We start from the raw sequence: 19,951 nt of genomic DNA, 5'->3' as shown, positions 1-19,951 counted from the left end.
ACATTCGGTGGCACGCAACAAGGACGCTTTACAGAACTCAGAAAATGAAATTGTGAGGTATGTGCATGAAAAACACAAGGGCAGAACGGCCACATCACATCGCATCACACAAAACTTGCTGACCTTCAACGTCCGCGTCTTTATTACACTGTACAACACTAACCGCTGAAGACGGCTGAATCTGGTGAGTGAGATGTGCATCTAGTGACAACCTGTTGTACATGATGCTTAGTAAGAGTTTTAAAGACAACAGAAATACTTTCGTGATGGATCATCGTACTGTAGAGACACGTGGAACAAGTATAGCAGCAAATTTTCAACAGGTTCTCTTTGATATTATGATGCCAATTTTAAATTAATGGTTATTAAACACGCGGAAATATACAATACAGTAATTGTGCAGCTGCAAGAAAATATGGCATAACTAAAGCCACTGTTTGGCGTTGGTGTGTAGACAAAGGTAGTCTAAAAATGTGTACTGTACAACAAGGGCATTCAGTGGCCCGCAACAAGGATGCTTTAAAGAAGTCGAACATGAAATTGTGTAGTATGTACACAAAAAACGCAAGGTCAGAACGGCCATAACACGAGATGTGATACAAAAGCGTGCTCACAAATGAGAATTCCCTGAACTTTCAAAAGCAGTTATCAGATACCTCTAATGAACATGATTAGGGAAGTAAGCACAATTTACAAGATACTTGTGTGTTTATTTTATTTCTCAAATTAAATTTTAAATTTGTTACAAATAGAATTATGATTTCACACAGCGCTTTTTAAGCTGAGTTTAGTTTTTTTTTTTAAGGAAAAGATATTCGTCCTCTTGGATTCAGATAAATATGGTAAGTCTCCATTACAGCCACTTCCAAGCAGTTGCTTTTATGAAGTAAAAATATTTTGACCTGGTAGAAGTAATATCTAGCGTAGAGCAATTTTCCACAAAACAAAGCATGTTGAGTGGGTGGGATGACACGACAACATAGCAGCCGCTCTGATGGACAATTATGAGTATCCTCTCGAGGCCAAAACGCTTATTACATAAAATAAACTTCATTATAAAGCCCGTATTGTCGTGAGTATACGTTGAAGGTTAGGTCAAATGTTCCACCTTTACAATACTAAGATTCTTTATTAACTAAATATTTACATGATTTTTAATTATATCGGGACATGTTTCGTCTACCTTGTAGACATCATCAGCCATAAAAACTTTTGAGAAAAAGCTACAAGGACAAGGACAAAGTAACACATTAAAATAATTCGGGTAACCGAATATGTCATTTAAAATGGTGAAGAATTCAGAACTGTTTTGAGCACAGTACTTAACAACAACTATCTTTCTTATTCTAGGGCCCTCTACTGCACATTCCACATTACGTCATCACGTTCAAATTTTCCACCTAACTTCTCAACAGGAAATGCCAATACTACACCAATAAGACGGCTTTAACATATGCTCGCTGTATTTCTTATACATCGTTATTATCCTATTGGAATGAACATTGTGCAATTCATTATCAAGCCTTCACGACATAACAGAATATTATATATTAACACATCACACAAAAAAGAAGAATTTTAACGCAAGTTTTTACTGTATCATCCCATGTGGACAATTTTAATTTTAATGTCAACGATATTCTTAAGTACTGTGCTCAAAACAGTTCTGAATTCTTCACCATTTTAAATGACATATTCGGTTACCCGAATTATTTTAATGTGTTACTTTGTCCTTGTCCTTGTAGCTTTTTCTCAAAAGTTTTTATGGCTGATGATGTCTACAAGGTAGACGAAACATGTCCCGATATAATTAAAAATCATGTAAATATTTAGTTAATAAAGAATCTTAGTATTGTAAAGGTGGAACATTTGACCTAACCTTCAACGCCAAAACGCTTCTCATTTGACACAGACTTTACCACCTGTGTTCAGCCGTATGTATGTTCCCGTTTCCTGAGTTTATCCTTCTTATTCCACGCTTGCTACATAACTGAAAATCTGCCATAAGAAGGCCCCTCAATGAGTGTTGAAGCCCGCCCTCCTGAAGAAGGTGGGAAGCAGAAACAAGTTTTTTTAGGGAGGGAGCTAAGAAGAAATTCATCATGCTTCATTGTAGAAAACCCAAAACATGGTAAAATGATCTCAGAAATACCTGGGGGTATGTTAAAGGAAGTTCCTTTATCATCTTTCCCACTAGATTTTTTTCTTTTTTTTACAATTTGCTTTGCATTGCACTGACACTGATAGGTCTTATGGTGATGATGGGATAGGGAATGGCTAGGAGTGGGAAGGAAGTGGCCATGGCCTTATTTAATGTACAGCCACAGATTTGCCTGGTGTGAAAATAGGAGACTATGGAAAACCATCTTCAGGACTGCTGACAGTGAAGCTCGAACCCACTGTCTCCCAAATACAAATCTACAGCTGTGTAACCCTAACCACACGACCAACTTGCTCGATTTTCCTAGAGGAAAGAAGCTCTGGGAAGCTGAAATTTTCCTTTCTTCTCACACTGTTCAACGTTTATGTATGGTCTTATCCACCTTCACAGTTCTGTCTTTCATCATCATCTTCATCTTCTTTGCCTTTTCCCAATTATTTGGGGTCGGTACTCCATGTGGCCTAGGACTAGTTTTACAGACGAATGTCCTTCATGATGCCAATCCTCTGCCGAGGGATGCATTCACCACAACATATCTCTGTTGTGGTTGGTAGTGCAGTGTGTTGTATACCGTATATGACGAGGTGCTTATAAATGCTTTTGCCTCGTATTTAAATGGCCACTCAGTTTATTACACAACTGGACTTAAATCCTGTGCTCTGCAAGCTTGTCAGTGTTTTAACAGAAGAATTTAAGTAGCTAGCAAATTTCGGGCAATACCTTGACTTTAGAGAATCCATTGCCTAATAGTATGATTTGGTCAGGCAATCTGCAGAACGTATATCAAGTGATTTACAGCTATAAAGCACAAAACGGCCTCAAGCAAATCAAGTGGGCTGAGCAGTACTGACATAAGCGTGATTGTGAATGATTTGAACTAGAGTAAAGATGATTGTGTTTTGGAACTTGATTCGGGAAGTGAGTATCGCGGAGCTTCAGGAATATTCGGTGAATCTGAAGTTGGCTCAAATTCATTAAAAGATGATTGTTCTGACTGGGTCACCTAGAAGCCTACCCACACCAATTTTATGAAGTTCCCGCATAATTTGACAAGTCAAAACACACAGGGACATTAGTAAATTCTGAATATTCAAGGTCTGCATCAGCATGTAAAGTCATTTATTCCACTTTAAGTTCTGGAAAATAAATTGTTTTAGCCTTATGAATGAATAGCAGTATAGGCATACATTTCCATAAGAGTAACCAGCTAAACAAATTTGAGTACTAAGGTTTAAAGCTTTGCCCTGCACTATGGCACACAAAAACAAAATACATCACAGATCATCACAGAATAGAAATAATTGTATACACACAGAGCATTTTCACACACAAGTAATAATACTTCAGAACCGCACAGTTATCATCAAATGAATGGATGAATAAATGAACAAATGATCTGTTTTTTTTTTTTTCTAGCCACTCATATCCATTCACGTTTGTCCTTTCTGACATGTTTCTGTGGTGCCTGCGCTAAGTCACTCACAACTAATTTCATTATCACTTTCGGACAATAATTAACATTACAGAATGTTCAGAGATGAAAATAACCTCCAAACGAATGTAACTTATGCACAAGTAAATTTTCAATAGAATTTAAACACCTACAATTCATTCTGAAGAAAAATTCTACGTGGGTGGAAGCATTTTATGTGCACATGGACTGAAACTATGGCAAATTAAAACTCGTCCAGAATTATTAAACACCAGCTATGAACATGCGTATGTCCGTAATATTAATTAGTTACCTTGAATATTAGATGTACTCTAACGCAGAGGTCCGCAGGATATTATTGAATTTTTCTGCGGCAGCATGCCAGCGCAAAAAAGGCATAACAGTCATTCCACAAATAAGTTATTATGCCAATAGTGCCAGACAGTGTTGGAGATGATCGTCTTTGATTCTACATGTTCTACATGGAGGTGTTGCCTGATTTTTCCATCTGTTTCCCTGAATTGTTGCTTCCTTGATGAATTATGTCAAAATTTCGGTATCAAAAAAAGTGAAAAGTACTCTATAGACTCGGTCACCTGTCAAAATATGAATGTAAAATCGGCCTTTGATTAATGTATTATATCAGAATGGTACTTGAAGCTCCTGGGTCCAAGTTACTCTCATCAATGCTTTTGTCAACTGTTTTGTTATAATTTGCATACAACTTTTTTTTTTAATAGCAAATTTCAATACAGGTCTAAACATGAGATTAGTTACATGTAACTGTTTTGTGTTCAAATGAAAAATCACTTTCATCTACGTCCGTAGAGTTCAAAATTGAAGCAATCTATTGCTCCCTGACTCTCTTCTTACTAACCATGTCGCAAAATAGCTATCCTAAACCACAAAAAACCAGTCTCAAACTCGAGAAGCATGCTTAACTGAACACAATAGCCTCTCATAGCTTGTAAAAAGCTAGCAGGGAGATAATGGAACTCTGTTTGAGGATCATCCTTTCATTCAGGCCTATAAGTGTCGTTTACTGCCATCTGCTGAGTTTTTTTTATTACTACATCCACCGGTCTCTTAAAGAATGGATCTCTGACCATTTAATAATTTACTTCCACTGCAAGCAACCCGCTATGGAATTTAATATATTAAGTTCCACCCTCTAAGAGTTAACAGGGAAATTACAATCATTACTAATTAAAGTTAATGTATACAGCACCATCATTTGAAATAATAATTAGCACACAGAGGCGAAAAGCTGGCAACCAGGAATGAGTTAGCTGAAAAATTTATAATGTCCAATAATGGACAATCTATTTTGGCATTATAAATTTACTCATTCGGGACAAATATTTCAGGTTCAATTAAGAAACTCCATAGTTCATAGAATAAAAGAAACCACACTGAAAGCTCACATATTCCTTGGAGCACTTATCACTCGCTTGATAAAGCACAACAGGAAGATAGTCCAAAGCAAAGTATATTAAACAATCCAAGATTAAGAACAGAAGTAAAAAATGAGAAAAGAAGATGAAATTGAATATTGCATGGATCAAGCCCACAAAATATGCATCTCCAATGTAGAGTGGAGGCAAAACACCATCATAGTAAAGCCACGTAGCTAAAATCAAACAATTTTGAAGAACCAGCTTCACAAGATTAATATGAAATCAAAAGAGGTCTCTCCTCCTACCTGATAGTGATCCATTCAACAGAAGTTATCATGGTGCAAGATAATGGCAGGCATCGCCGAGATGACTTGGGCAAGAGATAGGTCTCCTCTCGTGAACAAGAACCGTATCACAGACATGGGACAGAAAATGTTCCGAGAATTTATATCATCTCCAAAAATGAAAATGTCACCTGTCGGCAGGGGCAAGAGTGGAGAGAAAACATTCCGGAAAGAAGTAGATGATGGCGATGACGATGCAATAGCGTACATTGTTGGGTGTAGGCAAGTAGAGAAATCCAGGCTGATGTGAAGAGAAGAAATTTAAGAAAGGGTCATGAAGATTGAGTTCCAGATACATAAATTCGGAACATGGTGGCAGAAGGTATGGATAACATTACAACTGTTAACCTCACTTAAATCAGCATCATCATCATCATCATCATGTGCACTCTCCCCATGATCACATTTACTTGCTTGCAATCCACTGACTAAAACACTTTAAGCAGACGCAGTGTGGTCATATCAACTACTCCACCACATCATAATGAATTGAAAGACATATCTGTGGGAAAACAAGTGCAAAAAAAGATAGAGAAGGAAAACCGTGGGTGGAATGCCCAGGTGAAGACAGCAGTAAAAGAAAGAAATATGTTTTTTTAAAAATCAAGTAAAACAAAATATGGGCGAATGAAAAACTCAGGTAGAAATTACAGAGTGAGCACAGGAATATCAGACCAAGAAGATGGCTGTAAAACGACTAATCCAAGAAGAAAAAGTGCTGGGATGACTTTACTACCAGAATAAAGGAAGACAGCCAAGGAAGTAGAAAGTTACCATACAAAGCAGTAAAAAGTAAAAGAAGTGAATAAGGAAACATCCTTGCACTGGAAAAAAATGATGGCAGTTTGATAAAAACAGAGGAGGGGATCAGAGATGATATGAAGAGGTACTTCAGCATGTTGTTAAATGGAGATGGAGACAACATCACCACCAACTGTAGAATAGACTAAATCCAGGAATACCAACCCCCATTAACATGGCTTGAAGTTGAAACAGCACTAAAGAACATGTGAAATGGAAAGTCCTTCCCCTTCGAGGATCTCGCGCCAGATATGATAAAGGAAGCTGGAATAGCAGGCTTAAATTAGCTATATAGAGTGCTCTTGGTGATCCGGGAAGAAAACAAAATCCCATAAGATTGGAGAAAAGGAACCATCATCCCACTGTTTAAAAAGGGCAACAGACAGAAATGTCCAAACTACAGAGGCATAACGTTATTGTCACACAGCTTGAAGCTGTTGAAAGAGATCATCGAAATGAGACTTAGGAAGATTCTGGAACCTTTGCTTGAAGAAAAACATGGATCAAAAAAGATTGATAATTTCATTTGTTTCATTAAGCTTTGTCCATTGTGTCAACCTTCAACTAAGGGAAGTTTTGTAAATAAATAAAACCCTCAAATTGATAGGCACAATGAGTGTTTAACATACTTTAAATATCTATAATACTGGTTCTGTATGCATTTTTTCTCCAGGATGTTATAAAGAAGGATTACATGTACCACTGTATTGAGTAAGAAGTTTCAAAGATTAAACATTTTAGCAGTAAATATTTTGCGAAAATTCATTCCTTTATATCTCAGAACTTACAAAATGTGGGTTGTCATTATTTACCCCGAAAGTCATCAATAACTGTTATGACATTAGCATTTGAAGTTACTTCTGATTAACATATACTAAAAACACATTCATGCCCAGCAAAACTTATGAAAGTAAATATCACCAAGCAAAGGAGGGGGAGATAAAGATGGGGCAGGAGGTTTAACTTACCAACAGTGCCATTAACATAGTTATCAATGGCATTTGAAATTTCTGCACGCTTCACTCCCTTCTTGAACTGCATGTTTATCACTTGGGGGTGCTGCCTCAACCACCTGGAATAGAGAAATTGAATGTTGTAATTTCACTTCACATCTTTAGGAAAAATTATATTTTAGTTTGAATAAGTATCTTCAGAGGAGCTTCCGTGGCTCAGTTGGCAGCGCGTCGGCCTCTCACCGCTGGGTTCCGTGGTTCAAATCCCGCTCATTCCATGTGAGATTTGTGCTGGACAAAGCGGAGGCAGGACAGGTTTTTCTCTGGGTACTCCGGTTTTCCCTGTCATCTTTCATTTCAGCAACGCTCTCCAATATCATTTCATTTCTTCAGAACTTTGCATGTAAATCATTCAACATATAAGCTTCAAAAATATTGCCAAAAACAACCTATTTTGATTTCTACAAATCTGTATCTATTTCAAACCAGACAGCAAACTTCATGAAGGACTCTTAACACACTGCTGACTGGATGCTCCTCACACTGCCCATCCCCCTGTACCCAGCCATTTCCTGAGTAACTTAATGCAAAAGCGCTTGCATAGAATTAAATGAGCCTGGCTTCTCTAATCTTGTACTGTTGTGATAACATTTACTGAAAACCTTCTGAAAGAGTCCTAATAAAGTTTTCTGGTGTGATAAGTTGTGTAGCAATGACATCGGTGAAGGGGCATATGGCAACTTATACAGATTTCAGGTTGTTTTGAAGAAAATAGTGAACAGATACTGTGCCATTTCACTGTTATAAGAAGTTCCGTCCGTAAGAAGGACAAAGATGGAGTCCAGGTCTCCGAGAATAATTAACGTCAAAATGTCTGATGATACCGCGAGCGAAAGCAAAAGTATTCACCTCAGGCGCTAGAGAAAAGAATTTAGATCCAGAAGGCAGTGAAAAAGAACGAATGTGAAGATTGTTACTAACAATTATTTTTAAAAAATAAGAAAACGAGATTGAATTGCTACTTCTAAATCAGAGTCGTAGACGGAAAGCAACTACGTCAGAAAAAGAACGTATCGACAAGAGATCATTTCAACAGAAACAAGGAGCAGATTTATTGGAAGCTGCGTCGCAGATCAAGCAGAAGATTTTTAATTTTGTTCCGCGAACTTTAAGATACGTGGAAACTCAAGCATAAACTACGACAAGCTTACGTCACGGCAGTCTCTGCTGACGTATTACTCAATATCACCCAAGTTAAAGAACTACAGAAGTGGGAATCCTATAATAACTCCTGGAAAGACAAAGAAGAAAAATCTGTTCATTTCAAGTCATAGAATTATACTACCCCAAGATTATTATTTGTCAAGTAGATCAACTCTTTCAAAGAAAGCAATCTTTCGCGTTAAGCAGATTATCACAGCTATTCATGATGGCAATGCTAATTGATCCTGTTTGTTATTCTATTCCAACTAGTCCAGAAATGAGCAAGATGTTCTAAGAAGATGATAGGCCAGACTGCCCAAATGGGTGCCGTCGGATGACGTTGCCTGCCGAGAGATGACTAAGTCCAGAGGAGAATTATGCCAGTATTTCCCATTCACCTAGGGAAGTAAAAAGAGGCGTGTCCCTATGTCCTGTCAGCTGGACATATGCCGACGACTGGAGCTGCTGAATTCAGATAAGTCTTGTTTTTAAATTAATGTAGTAATGTTTATACAGTATATTCATATGCGAGTATAATATAATTTGTTAAGTTATTCCGTGCGAAATAATGAAGCGACGAAAGTGGTGTATTGAATTAGATCAAAGGTGGTTAGGTAATCTTCGTATATGAATGACAAATCCATAGATAGGTAGTCAATCAGTGATGAAAGCCTACGTTCGAGATGTGATCCATGTAGTGTGAAATACTGAGTTCGTTAAGGTGACAGTGAATTGTATACTATGTCAAAGAGAGATTTAGGTACGCGTATACGTTGGTTATGACCAAAGAATGTCAAGTTGGGAATCAGCAGTAGGTTATGCTTGCCAAACAGATAGACGTGTTTACAATAATTTAAGGTTATGACGGAATTAAGGTCATAATGTCGTGAAATATGTCCATGAACCGTGATTAAAATAATAAATGCCACAATTAAATGGAGTGGATACGTATTTAGTAAAGGAGACGGGATATATGTTTGGAAGTATAATAATGATTATTTTAAGAGAAGTTGATATGAGATTGATAATTTAGAATGGTGGTAGTTATTGATTCTTCACGAATATGAGCACGGTGATGTAGTAGTGGACTTAATGGTTTCAAGTTGAGTTTGTACTAAGTGGAAATGAATATGAAGCATTTATATGTACTATTTCTATTACGAGCAAGCACGAGAAAGTTCAAGTATGATCGAAGTGACACCTGTTGGTTAGCGTGCATACTTGGTAGTACCAATGAAGTCTCAGTTAGGAGGATGAACCAAACACATGCACTATGTCACAAATGTTTTCTAATTGTAATCTATTCTCAAGCGAAAGGACGTGTAGTAACTTCTTAGGCAACACCCTATCACTGATGACTGACTGTAGGTGTATAAATTGTATCTTATGGTCGAGTCTTCGCACAATGCAGACCACATTAGCTAGTATACTTCAGATGAAACTAGTAGAGTAGTCGTTAGAATATATAATGTCGCACGTATGTTCAATTTAAAATGATGAGAAGATTCAGATTTTAGAATAGTATATGGAACCTACTGGTACTTGTTGAACCATTTATTAAAAATACATTAATTTAGAAGAAGACTTATCAATATTCACGCAGAAGAGGAAAAAGCATGAATATTCAGAATTGTAAATCAGTTGTTTATAGAAATATTAGGGAACTGTCCTCCCAGGTTGATATTTATATGTATCTATTGATGTGTTATGAGAGAGAGGACTAACTATATGTCAGCAGATAAATATGAGCTCCGAGTGAGAGCCAGTAATTAACTCAAAGACTTCATAGGCAACAGAGGAGAATTCCAATTCATGAGATATGGTTTTAGGCCTAAAATGCGTCCTGAATATCTTGAAACTGCCCTCAATCTACACTTCAGCTTGTAAGGTATCATATTGTAAATATTTTTCTTTGCTAGGGTGCACCCAAATATGTTTTAACTACCCACACAAGTTTTAATTATCCAAACATGTTCTAATTACCCAAACATATTTTAATTTAGTTGTTTCAATCTATTAATTTTTTAACTTTATTTCGATTTAATCATTTCTTTACAAACCTAAGATGGTGAGTTTGACATCTTTGGACTTATAATTTTTAATTTGTTAATTACGAGCTGAATTATAGTAATGTTCAGTTAAATAATTGATTATACGGACTTCAATAATTTGCCGTATATTACATTCTGTCCCTGATTTTGGGGTCAGTCAAGATTTAAGCACCTAGTGCAATAGATTTCAATAGATTCATTTTTTTTTTTAAATGACTAACTCAAATAGCATTTCTTATATAATGCATAGTGGGTGCCGGACATGTCAATTACCGGCAGATTCAAGGTGAACGTCGCTTGTATGTATTTTCGCCCGATACTGACATTTCTTCAATTTCTCCTTACGCCAGAAATGTGGATGCGTTAACTGAAATATTGGTATGGAGAGAGGCTAAGAGAAGAAGTAAAATGATTGATTATGCATTCGGGTAGAAGAAGTAGATAGATTTAACAAATTAAGGCCATGCTCCCCAGAGATGGATGGGATAATCAGATGATCATGCAGTTTCTTCTATTAGAAATTCTTTAGGGAGGATAGCATAACGTTCGACCTTTGGATTGAAACAAATATGTAATAAATAAGATATGTAAACTTAAACTATTCTTTCAATGTGTATCGTAGCGTAGAGACTTAGATTTAAGTGGATGAATGCTGCAACATCTTGGCAGCATAAGAAATTCAATAAGTAACGTATGAGAATTGTATCTATGTGTAATTTAAGATTTCTTTGGCTCCGTATGGTATGTCTTTCTCATATTCGGAACTCATAGCCCAAATGGTAGATTATGTTAGCCAAAAGGATCGTAATTAAGCTAGCCTGGATCTTATGCGTCCTCTCAGGGAGCCGGAACGGTGCATTAAGTTTTCCAGATGGCTAGCAGCTGTGTTTATCACGTGGTTTTGAATGTTGGTTGTAACTATTTACATGCTGTGACATAAAATACCTTTTGCAAAAGTATTAGTATTCATGATTATCATCAAATCATAACACATACTACTAACTGTTGTCATTAGACTGACATTGTACTTACATAATTGTTCTTTGCACGACCTTTACGTGACTATGTGGGTTATAACTTTTTACACATGTTGATGTATTGGTACTATGTAGCTTAAAAAAATAATTGGGTAACTGCATCATGTGAAATTTTTAAAAATGTACGGTAATCTCATTATCTTCACCATCACTACTCACACTTTCATCAGAAGAGCTTTCAAAATCGAACTCACGTTTTTCAACGTTACTTGGGCATTCTGAATAATTATTCGCATACAGTTCCTTAAATATTTCGTCCCGATCTAAACATGCGGTCAGTCTGGGAAGCGCCATCTTACTCACCACATGGCTCTTTGATCGACGTAAACATGAGGTCCAAAAACTAAGAAACTGAAGCATAAACATAAAGTAAAGGTAGCAGGGAATAAACAAAACCACCAACAACTAAATTCCATCAATCTTGACTGCCAGCTAGTTTCAGAAGTTCCAAGAGATGTCACCAAATGTACAAGTCTCATGAACACAAGTTAACTCAGGACCCGTCTGCAACGTTCGGCCAGCGAAACATGAGTAGACTCTGGTCCCATCCACAATGTGTTAAAAACATATTTCTACTATATGTCCCAAGAACTTCAACAATACACACAAGCTCTTCCTTTCTATTCTTCTCCTTAAAAGAGCAACAGGGCTCAGCTTTTCCACCCAAACTCATTCAACCCATCGTGCGCTATCCCCCATCGCAACTGTTCGTTCACCATCTTTGTGTTTCACATGGAGTGAGAGACTGATACATTAGTGGCAGGAGTATCAGGTAGGACTTGTCCTCAAAATTCTATTTAGTTATGTCAGGACTTGGGTAATTCTACCATCCTGCCAAGCCACTATGGACTCAGGCCAGAACTTTCAATTCTCTTGCATTTATAAAGTAAAACTTGAAAATTATGCATGAGTGATACCATAGTCTTTTTTTATTTTTTTTTATTTTGAAGTGAAGCTTCTTCCTTCATGCAAACTGGGATATCCCTGTGATGGACAGGTGTGCAAGCCAGGAAACCATATGGGAATTAACCATTATTCTCTAATATTCTCGAGAGAAATCACTGTGACCGCCCGGCGGCCATGATCATTAAAGCATTGAAGTCTAAACAGACCGACACCGTGGTTAACCGGTTCGAGTCCCGTTGGTCGAAAAAAATTTCACCATCAGAATGTTCGCCAGCAGGATAGGGGAAGGTGGTGGTATACAATTTCTAATCACTAGATAGCATGCCAAAAGCCTGGATTAAATTCCAAACCTCTCCGCAGTACTCATATGAAGTGAGGGCATATGACACTGGGGAAGGTGATTCATCCGTCAGATGGAAACATTAAGCCTTGAACAGACTCCTTGGTGCTATTCGACAGAAGTAGGCTATGTGCCGGCACTGGGTTTCACCCTCTTCCTTCCTACTATCATATATCTCGTCATTCATTTTATCTCATTAACTCCTCTGATGAGGTTGATGTCAGGAAGGGCATCCGGTCATAAAAACCTGCCACGACAGATTCTTTTCACTTCATACCTGACCCCATAGTTTGAAATACTAATAAGGCCTGAGGGGCAAAATTGGAGAAGATTAATCCAGAGTGTCTAGAGCAAGCAATTCCAACTGAGGTGCTGACATGGCCCCGGCTGGCCCCGGCAGCAGCCCGGCGCAATACTCTATCACCGTTGATGTGGTGGGGGAAGGAGGGGAAGTGGCAGAGGCAGAACCACAGGTCGTCAAGTCAGCGCGCAGCTTATGAAAACAATATCATTTATGACAGTTCTGTGAACACATAAACACACAATTTATTCTGTACATACACTGCATTTGCCTTAATGTACAATTAGCGTTTAAGTCGATTGTTGACATAATTTTGCGGCACCTTACCAATATTGGGTACAATCGATTTGCAGTAGAAATTCTAATTACAGCCTCTAACTCAGCATCAGACAGAGAAGTCCTAGTTCTCCATTTATTTAAATTCAGAACTGAAAACCTCTGTTCGCATGCATGCGTTGTACCGAACATTGACATAAATTTTAAGGCAAGTGCTTGAAGTCTAGTAAATACTTGTGGATGAACACCTTTGTAAAAGGAAATTAAATCACCGCTTTAGTCGTAGTACCTGTCCTTTAGGATTGTGTCACACTGTAGTTTTATCAGCTCTGCTTGGAAATATGATGGTGATTTTTCAAAACGCACTGAAAATGAGGTCATAAATATTTCAAATTGAGGTGACCTGATTCATTTCTTTGAATCGGGCACTGAATTCAGAGTGCAAAGTCTGTAACAACGTCTGATAGTCTCCAAGATGTTCATAAGTAGGCAAATGTAGTGATTTTTATGAAGGAAAATTGTCAACATTTCCGGCTTCAAGCTGACTTTTCTATAACAAACTCTGCATTTTGAAAGCTTTAATTTTATCACACATTGTGCTAATCAATTTGTTTCTACCTTGCAATGAAATATTTAAATCATTCAAATAAGACATTATGTCTGCCAAGAAAGCGAGGTCAGCTACCCATTATTTATTCTGCAAAGTTGGTAAGGAGAACCTTTCATCTCCATGAACAGAGCAATTGCTTCAATTATTACAAAGAAGGTTGCTAGCACTTCGCGCAACTTAACCAGCGCACAATACAATAAAGGGAATGTCGCTACATTCTGCCTCGAGATCTTTTAAAATTTCTTTGAACTGCCGATGGTTCAAACATCACTTTCTGCTGAAATTTACACATTTTGACACAGTATCCATAACAGATTTAAAGTTGCAAAAGTTCTTTGCTCATAATTGTTTTTGATGTAAAACACAATGTACCGGTACCGATAATATTGGAGGTAACCCAGTATCGCACACTTTCGTTTTGATGAGGCCTGTAAAACCATGCCCACCCGACGACTTCAGTGGTGCTCCTTCATTAGCGACACTAGACAGATTTCCGAGTGATAAGCCCATATCGTTCATTGCATCTTCAACAGCTGCAAATATATCTGCGCCGGTGGTAGTATCTTTGATGGGAATGATGTCCAGTAGTTCCTCAGTTATAGCGAAACCTTTTTCGACACCCCTGACGAAAATAGATAGCTGTGCTGTTTCATTTTTGTCAGTAGTCTCATCGAGAGCAATCAAGTACTTTTGGAAAGTGCCTCATTATTTCCACAATTCTATTTCTAGTCGGCACGAAGTTCCTGTACACGACGAGAGGTCGGTTTTTTGACAAGCTTATCGCCTCAAAGTGGGCCACAGCACGTGGACATAATATTTCCGAGCACTCTATTAAACATTTTTTTACAAATTCACCATCAGTAAAGGGTCGCCCACCTTTTTCAACTTTCAGAGCAACAATAGCCCATAATTTGCTCGAACTGTGCCTTCTAAAGTGTTGGGTTCAAGTATCTGTAGGACAGGGAGATAAAAAAATTATCTTTGTGTTTTTTTAGCAGCACATCTAAGTCTAATTCTAAACAGTTCTTAATAATACAAACCCCAAAACAAAAACAAATCCCCTAAATTGGATGTAAAACAATTCCTAATGAGTAAGTTATTACTCATCTCTGAAGAACTTGGCAATTCCGATTTTGTTCGGTTCTTGCTGCGCCAACAATGTCATCATACGTTGGAACATGTTTATTGTGGTAGTGTAGTTGAACGTTTGAAGACTTTACGCGTAAAACGACATGACAAATTAAACACTGAGCTTTTCCTTCAGTATTGAGAACAAAACATGAATCCACCCATGAAGGATTAAACGACATTTTTAACGAAGGTGAAACCAAATGCTCCGCTATCTGTTCTGTCGAATAGATTCCACTGAGAATGACACACACAAAGAGAAAATGAGAATGAATGTATTGTCTCTTACGCACACATGCACTGACCACTGTGTGGGTAGGTGGGGAACGGTGCTGCTGAGTGCAGCGCTGTTGCGCCCCAGCACTAAGTGCTCGAGTTGGAAAGCCCTGGTCTAGAGTAACATAATAAAGTTCTGCCCACCCAGCATAGTGAAGATAATAAAGATGTCACGTTGAAGATGGAAAAATTTTTAAATCACAACGGACCAGCCGTGCATAACAGTTTCTGCTCTCTCTGCTCAAGTTAACAGAGAATGCCTGACTGCCGGTAACAGGGCAGTGGCGACTTATATACGCAAGAGAAGTGGAGCCGAGAACATGCGAGAACATTGTGACGTAGTAGAATGGAGGCCGGGAAGGAGAGGCAACAAACAGTTGCAGGTAGGCCGTGTGAGCAGACAGTGCAAGATGAGTTGAGTTGCATAATAGACAGCAGCAAGCCGGCGAAGTAGGCAGAAGGTAAGATCAAACATCAACGTAGTGAATATGATTAGGGAGCTTGTAACACAAGTTGGGGTCAGAAAGCCAGTGCCTCAACCATCTGAGCCACTCAGCCTGGCGGGAAGAAAGTGGCCGTGACCTTAATTAAGGTACAGCCCCAGCATTTGCCTTGTGTGAAAATGGGAAACCAAGAAAAAGCATTGTCAGAGCTGCCGACAGTAGGGTTCGAACCCTCTATCTCCCGAATGCAAGCTTCCAGCTGAGCGACCTTAACCACATGGCCAACTCACTCGTTCATCATCAAATGCATCTTATTCAGCTATTTGTTTTACATCGCATCTATCCAACCCATTGGCTAAATAGTCAGCGTTGAGTCCTTCGGTTCAGAGGGTCCCAGGTTCAATTCCCAGCCGGGTCAGGGATTTTAATCGCGTCCGATTAATTCTTCTAACCCGGGGACTGGGTGTTCATGGTTCCAACACTTTCCTCTTGATATTCAGACAACATTACTACACTACCAACCACCACAGAAAGACGCAATAGTGATTACATCCATCCAGGTAGGGTTGGCGTCAAGAAGGGCATCCGGCCGTAAAACAGGGCTAAATCCACATGTGCGACATAGTTCGCACCCGCGACCCCACAGATGTGGGAAAAGCGCTGGAGGAAGAGGTTTAACATCTCATCTACATAAACAGGTCTTATCGCGGTGATGAGATAGGATAGGACAAGCACTGCAAAGAAAGTGACCATGGCCTTAATTAATGTGCAACCCCAGCATCTGACTGGTGTGAAAATGGGAAACCACAAAAAAAAAACATTTTCATGACTGCTGACTGTGGGGTTCATCCTAGCTGTGTTCATTCAAATCAAAGAAAAATTCTATCCTCCTGCTGCCTTTATTTACTTTCAAATACGGAACATGGTAATATTTATTTTGTGATTGTTAAGGGCATTTATTTTAATTTTTTTCATGGTTAATTTAAGCACCTAACACAGACGTTTTTGGAGCATGACTAGTTAAAGTGCACTGCCTCATTCACAAAGGTTTGAGATACACAAGAAGCAACTCACCAGTTGTCAGCCTTGTCACCTGCCAGACGAGTACAGTGAATACGGGATTGTTGTCCAGCTCCAATACCAATCACTTGTCCATCACGAGCATAACACACAGAATTGCTCTGTGTGTACTTAAGAGCAATAGTGGCCACAATAAGATCTCTCACAGCAGACTCAGGCAGCTGAAAACAACACATTTCTTAAGCTCTAAACTATTCATACTACTTAATATACAGTTAGCAGGTCAAATAAGTACAGTCATAGGATAAAGGAATGATGACATCACTGTGCTCTCCCCAGAAATTTTCATCAGTTGGTGGCAGGAATGAGTAGCAAGGCAGGGAATACTCTGTGAAAAATGAATATGATAAAATTTCAATTTATTCCCCTCAGGGCATTAACAACAATATTAGGTAAACATTAACTGAAAAACTGAACTATTTTATTGTTATCACAAACAAGACATAACAGAGTATTTTGAACTTCTAGTGTTCCACTGCTCGTTCATAATCAAGCGATTGCTGTGGAGTCCCAGGCGGGTTTGTTACGTCCCACAGAATTGAGTGCTTGCGTGCGATTCCACACTAATCCAGACACCGCTCACGCATGACACTATGTGATAAGCTAAACATTTAAACTCCGATGCAACTCCTGCAAATTACACTGACAACAACAAAGATTTTGCATTTAAATAATTTACAGTATTCACATTTTAATTTGGAAAACACAATGACTCAAATATGTATCAATATCACGTAAACCGAGCAAGTTAGCAGTGCGGTTAGGAGTGTGCAGCTGTGAGCTTGCAATCGAGAGATAGTGGGTTTGAATCCCACTGTCGGCAGCCCTGAAAATGGTTTTCTGTGGTTTCCCATTTTCACACCAGGTAAATGCTGGGACTGTACCTTAATTAAGGCCACGGATGTTTCCTTCCCACTCCTAGACCTTTCCTATATCATCGTCGCCATAAGACCTATCTGTGTCGGTGCGACGTAAAGCAACTTGAAATATTATGTAACTAGCACATATCTAGTTTATGATAGCCGGACGGTCAGTGGAAATGGCTGAGCGGTGCGCTCATTAGAAAGGTCCTAGGGAGAACACTGCATCAAAATGAAACTGGAAGCAGACTCAATACAAGAGAAACTGAGAACTTTGAGGCTAACATGGTATGGATATGTAAAGAGAATGCCAGACACAAGAACACCACGTGCATGCCTAGAATGAAGGGTTGAAGGAAGACGGCCAGTGGTAAGACCTAGGAAGAGATGGTTACACCAGCTGAGAGTGTGGAGAAAAGAGGAGGGAACTGAGAGTCAATGATGAGAAAGGAGGCATTTCTGGACAGACAATGATGGCACACTGGAGGGGTTTTATAATTATGATGATGATGATGATGATGATGATGATGATGAATAGGAATAAACAAAACATGTCCTGTCAAACATCAACAATACTTCACACACCAAAACTATTTTGAAGTAAATGGTACAAATAATTCAGGAAAGGATTAACTGAGAGACACAAATTCATTGCATTAAATTCATTAACTGTATGCGTTCTTCAAATATGACATACGGTAATTAATCACCCTGTTTCCAAATGTTTCATTTTATAAGTTAACAATACAAATATAGCCCCATTACAGTGAACATACAAAATATTGTATTTTTAACAATCATATAGTAGCATAACTAATGATGGCAGAATCTTGCATTCGCGCTGAATATTGATCCCATTTTCAAGCTCTAAATGCACTGTACGTGTGTGGCAGCATTATTGTTAACATTATTGGGCATTTATTGGATGTTTTTTGTAATGCAGCAATTAATTGAAAGTCTCCAGGTAAGCTCGTAAAAGTTTTCAGTTTTGTGTCGTGTTATTGTACTGCAAATTGATCATGGATACCAACCCACAGTAACTTTAAAAAACTGTGACATTAGCTGTCCATACCTCCATGACACAAAGAACAAAGTGCTTCAAAATGTGGTGTCGGTGTGGCTACAGTAAATTCAATTTTGAATCTATACCGAGACATAGTAATATGAGGAGAAGATAAAATGGAAGTACAAGAAAAGTTACTGTATGGAATCAGAAAATGGAGGAATATGGAATGAAAATAAGTATGGAGAAGAGTAAGACAGTAGCGATGATGAAAGGTAATAGAGAAAGAAGAGAAAATATGGAAGTAAATGGAAGACCATTAGAAGTTGTGAAAAGCTTAAAATATTTGGCGACTATGGCTTACAGTACAGAAAGTGGTAAATAAAACACCATTGCATAGAAATTTACATAAAGTTTACAGGAAGCAGGAGTCTATTCTTGAAGCATCTCATATTTATGGGAAAAGGCTCTAAGACTGCTGCAACTATCAATTCCCTGATTTACAAACGAATATTTACCATAGTGAGTTTAACTTATTGTTTCTTTGGCTGTTGTGATTTTTGCAGAGTAGGGATACCAGCCCTATACCCAACTTCCATTACTTGCCCAGACTTGAGACCAGCTGAGCTGTATCACAGATTTAATTCATTTTCTATTTTGCAAATGATACTGGACTGCACAGCAAAATTACGAAGTGTTGCAAGTAATAAATATCATTATGGATCCGTATTGAAGATACTATATGTAGGATACTAATTGTTTTACAAGATCACCTATTCAATATATTAAAATTTTAAACAATTAGGAATTTATCTTTATTACCATATGAGACATGTTTCGCCTTTCATTTGAAGGCATCATCAGTCACAGTGCTATCTCAAGGCATAAATCAGGTATCAACCAATTAGCATCCTACTTACGAAGTGTTTGCAAGAAATGACCACCAGCTTAGAAACTGAAGCCAGTAAGATGTGCTTCCTTTACCCTTGACAGTGCAAGGTGACATGCCACTAGCAGTTTGAAAGTTTTTTCCATGCCAACTGATCTTTGGCCAGCTGTGAAGCTTTGAATAAAGACTTTCCAACCTGTGTCCTTATCCGATCAACCAATCTCGCAGGAGGCTGCCCCTGAGAGTTCCTTCCTGGAACCTTCCCTTCCACCACCGTCTTCTCCTTGAAATATGGCCAACGTAGCTCAAGAATGTTAGATTGGTCTTCTCCACGAACTTCTCCTCTACTGCGATCTGAAGAACTGAAGCATGGGTTCAGTGCTTTGCTCATGATATGCACAGGACTCAGCAGTAGATCCACATTTCCAGTGCTTCTATCTTCTTCCTGTTAGCTGTTTTA

The 19,951-nt window shown here is 38.4% G+C and overlaps 1 protein-coding gene across 1 annotated transcript in view; it reads right to left on the bottom strand.

Annotated features, from left to right (window-relative positions):
• Nucleotides 1–19,951, bottom strand: part of LOC136883643 (bifunctional purine biosynthesis protein ATIC) — a 108,364-nt gene that overhangs the window by 10,664 nt on the left and 77,749 nt on the right. Inside the window, exons 10-11 of the mRNA XM_067155985.2 lie at nucleotides 16,734–16,900; nucleotides 7,104–7,207 (exon numbers count right to left, since the gene is read on the bottom strand). Of these exons, the coding sequence (XP_067012086.2) occupies nucleotides 7,104–7,207; nucleotides 16,734–16,900 (271 nt within the window). The remainder of the gene's footprint in view (nucleotides 1–7,103; nucleotides 7,208–16,733; nucleotides 16,901–19,951) is intronic.

Source organism: Anabrus simplex, chromosome 1 (assembly GCF_040414725.1).
Source record: "Anabrus simplex isolate iqAnaSimp1 chromosome 1, ASM4041472v1, whole genome shotgun sequence".
Lineage (NCBI taxonomy): Eukaryota > Metazoa > Arthropoda > Insecta > Orthoptera > Tettigoniidae > Anabrus > Anabrus simplex.
The sequence above is the reverse complement of the archived record's forward strand: the minus strand, read 5'-3'. Positions and strand labels throughout refer to the sequence as shown.